This window comes from Maniola hyperantus, chromosome 17 (genome assembly GCF_902806685.2).
Source record: "Maniola hyperantus chromosome 17, iAphHyp1.2, whole genome shotgun sequence".
Lineage (NCBI taxonomy): Eukaryota > Metazoa > Arthropoda > Insecta > Lepidoptera > Nymphalidae > Maniola > Maniola hyperantus.
This window is the reverse complement of record NC_048552.1, coordinates 3,973,929-3,980,378: the sequence shown is the minus strand read 5'-3', so window position 1 is coordinate 3,980,378 and position 6,450 is coordinate 3,973,929. Positions and strand designations below refer to the sequence as shown.

The window sequence follows — 6,450 nt, the reverse complement described above, 5'->3', positions numbered from 1 at the left end:
CAAAACTGTGGCGTTAAGGTAATTTTTGATGATATTGTGTATTTTTTATTTTCTATCAACGGATAAGTAGGTACTTAAATTTCTAAAAAGCGTAGGTAGATACCTACCAAAGTACTATGTGAAAAGGTTTTCAATAAATAAGACGAAAGAGATCTCAGTAAAAGCAATGAAGTACCTAGGTATGTAAAGAGGTATACTTTTATAACTACCTACCTAAATTAATTTGTAACTTTATGTGATTAGTTTTAAAATGAATATGTGATTTTCACCAGGATACCTATAAATGAAAAAGTTGTATGTAAGTATAATTTCTATTTATTGAATTTTATAGACTTGTCTTACGCCTACTTACTTATTCTATTCAATCCGACTTTTCTAGCAAATTAACAACATTATATTCACATGTTACTAATAACAACAATGAGTAGATGCTTTAACGTTATTTACAGACAGTATCTACGAATATCTACAGTCACTTGGTCGTTTTCAGACTTTGAAATACATAGTAATATTATTTGCTATTAAGTAGCTTCATGGATCACGGGTATATACTATATAGACAGTGCTCATATAAGTGTAGCAACTTACATTTACAATAATTTATACTATTTATAAAAATAAAATAAAAGAAAATATTAAAGTAGGTATAAACAATGTACAGAGATATTTATTTATATGATAACTATAAAGATAAAAAACTATATCTTTAATTCTAGTTAAAAATATGAACTTGATAAAATCAAACTGGTATGAAATGAAATGAAAATAACATAAAAATATATTCCTACGCATGCAAAAGAGTTCAACGCGTGCGCAGCGCTCTAAAATAGTTTCTTAGAAAAAAAATAGTTGGAAAACAAAATAGCATTAGGAAAAAGAAATTGATTTCGTTCACTACACAATATTTTTCGGGAATTAATACTGATTCACTATTCACATTTATATACATAACACAACACTGAACACTCCTAAAACCGTCGCAAACTGTGTGTTTTTTACACTGTTCCAAGTAGGTATCGTAATCCAGTGTTTAGTGTCTCGTTAAAGCATTTAGATTTAAGTGTCCGGTGGGCGCTGTTGGTCCGGAGGACTGGGCGGAGCTGGAGAGTGCGGTGCAGCATGTCGACGCAGCTGCTGCAGCAGAGCAGGGTCCAGCGCGGGCCACCAGCCCCCTAACAACGGATAGTGCGCAGCCGGAGCCAACGGCGGCCGCGTTTCCTCCTCCATCGATCGCACTTCTTCCTGGTCACTCGCGACGACATCAATATCTTCCTCGACTTCTTCTTCTGCACTGCTGTCTCTCCGTTCGCGTTTTTCCGGAGCATCATCTGGCGCAAGTAGCGAAGCTACGTCAAACTGCCGCTTCCGTGCTTGCGCTCCACCTGCGATTCTTCCGCCACCCCAAAAAGGTAGCGCCAAAGTTGTCGGTGGAGGTGATTGCGGCGGTGGTGACGGTGAATCTTCACCATCATCGTCCACGGCCAGTCCCATATGTTTCCGCACTTTCCTCTGCGCCTTGCGTCTTCTGAAATCGCCTTTACGAAAATCCTCAACATTAGCCGGGTGAATAGCCCAATAATGTCCCTTTCCATTTGCAGATCTTCCCGCTTTTACGAAGCAGTCGTTTAGGGACAGATTGTGCCGAATCGAATTCCTCCACCCGGGACCTCGAGATCTGAAATAGGGGTAGTTGTCCAATATGTGCTGATAGATGTCGGAGAGAACGAGCTTGCGTTCCGGTGAGCTCAGTATGGCCATCGCTATGAGGCCGATGTAGCTGTGTTGTGGTTTCGGTTCTTCCGGCTGGAGCGCGCGCTGCTGGAGCAGGGACATGGACAGCGCGAGGCGGGGCGCGTAGGGCCCGTAGCATGGCGCCGGCGGGTACAGGCGGAGGCGTTCGGCGACGGCGTAGTTGTACAGCTGCAGGCGGTAGTGGTCAATCGCGGCGGCGGTGACGGCGGGCGCGTCTTTGGCCAGCGGCCAGGAGCCTCCGTCGGCTCCGCTGCACATGTTCGCGGCGACGGTCGGGGCGCGAGTGCGGCTCGTGGGGCTCGACGCGGAGGGCGCCGGCTGCAGAGGGCCGCTCCGCAGTCGGCCAATCACCGCTCGCCCGCTCCTTGTATACGTGTTTTTGTTTAGCGACGCCCCACTCTGGCGGCTTTGCGACGGGCGCCCTGCCTTGAGGCCGAGGTACAGACCGCAGGTAAACTTTTGTGATTTATGAGCTGTGAAGTAATAAAATTGAGCAAAAGAATTGCCGAAGTAGATACTTATACAGCCTTCTTAAGTACCTAGCTATAGTCCGCGACAGGTCGAGGTGGGAATTGGGTTAAGTTGGTATGAGGCGAGGGGGACGCCTTGTATATGCACGTCACCCACGCACGCCCGCATCGGGTTAGCACGGGGGCTGTGCGGGTGTGTGGGTACGTTTGTTGACCTCTACTTAGTGCCAGATGTTTTATCTCTAATACATTGTTAACTTTTAGAAAATACAGGATTTTAAATCCTGTGTTATGTATCTTGTCAGTGATCAGCCTATCTTCGTCTTTGCTAGCGTTCTACTTACATCCTGTATGTATTATTTCTACGATTTATTATAAGTAAACTAAGGAAACTAAAGTACGCTGTACGAGTATGCATAGGTAATTATTCTTCCTATTATTGTAGATAAAAGTATAAATTGCAAGAAAAATATAATACTCTGAGTATTAGTCTTATAGTCTTATTTTATTTGCTGTCGCTCCTTTTCAAAACCGTTACAAATGACAACTTCGTAGCGAGTACTTCCCTGTTATTTTGGAGATATCACAACAAGCAACAACACATTACTTCTCAGGAGGCGCGAAGGAAAGGGACGCAACATCAAAAATGCGCTTTTCATTGAAAGAGTGACAGAGACAGAACAACGTGCAACAGTTTCACATGTCGCGGTAAACGGCTGTGATAGCTTACCCTTAACCCTCACCATTTCAAATTGAACTTTAAGTTGATGAGTTAAAGTGGGGTTTCCATGGTTTTTCTACATTTTATGACGTAGTGAATGAGAAAGGAAAATAAAGAGAATAGTCCGGGAGTGCGAGTGGCACAGATAGAGATATCGACGAGACGCCGCGGGCTAACAATGCAGTTGCCGCCCATTTAAATACGCCATTTTGTTTACTGTCTCCTTGTTGGCTTTTGTTGGGGAAAGCAATGTTCCGGAATTAGAAAATTACGAGGAAATTTTCCGTGTTTCGTATCATGGCTCACATTTGGCACATTCACCTTATATTTTTTGCTACACATTCTCATAACATTTCAAATAGTTGCTTATACAAATATAATTTATTATTAGACTAGCTGATGCCCGGGACTTCGTACTCGTGGTTTTGAGTTTTTAAAAATCCCGTGGGAATTCTTTTATTTTCCGGGATAAAAAGTAGTCTATGTCCCTTTCCAGGTCTTAAACTATACCCATGCAAAAAATCACGTCGATCCGTTGCTCCGTTGCAACGTGATTGAAGGACAAACCAACAAACAAACACACTTTCACATTTATAATAGGGGTAGAGATAGGTAAGCTATTACCTAGGTATAACTACCTATCTAACTACATATTGCATTTGGGATGCAACGTGTGCAGATCAGTAGGTATGCAGATTGCAGATACCATGGGTGCCAGCAGCAGGGTGCACTTGCACCCCCATGTCAGGAAAGAAAATACATGAGTAGTTTTTTTTAAGTACTAAATTATTGTTTGAATAAAAACTAAAAGCGTCTGAAGGTTACTACATGGCTAGGTACATTAAGTATTTGGGTAGATAGGTAGGTTCGCATTCGCATTCGAGCACAAATCGAATTATCGCAGCGGACGTCCGCGTCGCTCAAATTAGTTGCGGATAAAACAAACGAGGTGTTGTACAAAACACCGCGGACACCGCGACGCGCCGCACGCATGTTAATGCGCCCATGCCAAAAATCTCCAAAAGCCAATCAGATTTTAACGAAACACGCACCTTTATTAATTTCGTTCGTTGCACTGCTCTGTTCACATAATAAAAGAAAGTAGGTATCTACTCGGGTAGATAATTACGGATCAATAATAAATATCTAAGAAGTAGGTAATAATACCTATTAACACACCAAATAGGTTATAGGCAGGTAAGTACTAAGTACCTACCTACCTAGATTTTTGTTGAAAAGAAAATTAAATAAAAACCAAAATAAATTACTTAAATCTAAAAGTCATCGAAACCACCGCAGCGAGTTCCCAAGAATGCCCAAGATGCTGGCAGCATTGCCCCTTTGGATGACCAAACTAATTCTTTGTCTACTGCGAATAAAGGTGATCGACGAGAAGGTTTTTGATAACCTCCCTGGTGCAGTGGTGAGCGTGTGGTTACCAGTGGGAGATCTCGGGTTGGATTCCCGGCAGTGGAAATTAGTAATTTTATAATTTCTTCTGGTCTGCTCTGGTGTGCGGCTTCGGCTTTGATTTAGCGTTCCGGTACGATGCCGTGTATATTTGTAGAAACCAAAGGGCTATATGGGTTTAATAAAAACTGTCATACCCCTTCCTAGCGTGCTTCCATTTTAGACTGCATCATGGTACTTAAGTACTATCAGGTGAGATTGCAGTCAAGAGCTATACCTCATCAGAAAAAAAGATCGACGTGGTTCTATAGTGAACATAACTTAGGTACTTACCTACCAATTACTTACCTATAGGTGGCGAATTATTGCGATTTGATTCGGTTCTCAGCGAGTCTAGTGAACGCCAGTCTTAAGGGTTCCTTGTTTCAAATATTACTGAACCCTATAAATGGTTGCGCACCTAGGTACTTAGGTAGATAATATATCGACAATGAGTGTGTAAGTTTTATTACTAATTGGTAGCCATTGTAAAGCCGAAGTTTTAATTCCTGTTAACATAATTCTCACAGATTCAAAACTCCGTAGGTTTTTAATTTATGCAGATTGATTTTATAGCAAAACGGTCCACATTGTTGTTGTAATTGCCCGCCGCAAGACGGAGGCGTGCCGCTCCGCCCACCGTTCAGGCTCTTTGTGCCCGACTGTACCGGGTAAATTCGTTTATTCCCTCGCAACTGCGCCACAGTTTATTTTATGTTTGCTTTGTTTATGTAACTGTACCTAGCGGGGCAGTGTTACATACCACGTAAGCACCTGGTGTGTCACGCCCTTTATTACTACCTAAGTTTATACAGGTTATAACTATCTACAGATAGGTAGAGAAGTTTATACGTGTAGGTAATAAGTAATAAGTAGGTACCTACTTACTTAACCAGTGCACCAGATTCATAAAGATAAGTCTTTCAATATAAGTAGGTATATACAAATGACTGGCCATGACGAAACTTTAGGGACCCAAAAAAGTTGGGAAATTGGTTAAAGAGCCGGGAAAAGCATAGTATCGCGAAGTTTTTAGCTTGGACCCAACAATCAGAAATTTGGCGATAAAATTGGAAAATAGACCTCCAGCTCTCTTCGAAAACCTTTGCGAAAAATTGGCAACTGTAAATAACTTTTCTAACCATTTAACACCCGCCGTTTATTAAATTAGAGACTTTGTGTGGAAAACTGTTCGCAAAATATTTAGGCGTCACAAAGGAGGTATTAGCATGACGGGGGATGGTAATTTTATGTAAATCGTCAGCGCGCCCGCCGCCGCGCCGGCGAAGACAAATTCCTGTTGAATTTGTTTATGTTTGAGCAACAACTTCGACGCAAGACTTTCTTTTGACGGTATTTTTATATACAAGACGCGGTGGGAGCTGAATTTATTACAGTAATATTTCGTCGACATTTTTAGGGTTCCATAGCCTTGTGGGTGGCCTTGTGTAAAAAACTTGATAGAGGTGAATAAAATTTTTATTACATAAAAAGCTCACTCTCACACTTTCCTCACGATGTTTTTAAAACAAGTAGGTAAACATACTAAGTAGGTACCTATACTTACCTATCATTATCTACCTACCTTATTCCGAAAAATTAAAGGTGGGTGCCCGGAATCGAACCCCGAATAGAAGGCCGAACTTTTCTCTTTGTAATACTAGTTTAAATTTAGAAAATAAATGATTACACTCAAATAAAATATTATAATTTATTTATATCCGAGAGCTGTCGGCTACCTTGGTCAATAAATTAGTTTGGCAATCCAAAGGGGTACCTAATGCTGCTATCATTTTGGGTACAATGCCTCGCTGCGGTGGTCTCGATGAGGTTTTAGATTTAATTTAATTTATTTTAGTTTTAATTTAATGTTTTTTGTTTAACTTTTAATTTAGATTTAAGTTTATTCAATAGAATTGACCATACTTATCTATTTATTACTTACATCAGTATTTATTTATATTGTTTTGTTTGTCTGTATCATAGAACTATTAAGAAAATTATTCCCAGTATTTCGGTCAACAGCTCCGTTTTTAAGCTTCGGGTACGGAACCCTAA

The 6,450-nt window shown here is 41.0% G+C and overlaps 1 protein-coding gene across 1 annotated transcript; it reads right to left on the bottom strand.

Annotated features, from left to right (window-relative positions):
- Positions 1 to 299: 299 nt before the first annotated feature.
- fd102C (forkhead domain 102C) lies at positions 300 to 2,030 on the bottom strand. Its single transcript, XM_034977702.2, has one exon. The coding sequence runs from the start codon at positions 2,008 to 2,010 to the stop codon at positions 1,057 to 1,059; it is 954 nt and encodes a 317-aa protein (XP_034833593.1). The 5' UTR covers positions 2,011 to 2,030; the 3' UTR covers positions 300 to 1,056.
- Positions 2,031 to 6,450: the final 4,420 nt, after the last annotated feature.

Excerpts from the sequence above, each read along its gene's own strand:
- fd102C (XM_034977702.2), bottom strand. The coding sequence starts at position 2,010 with ATGTGCAGCGGAGCCGACGGAGGCTCCTGGCCGCTGGCCAAAGACGCG.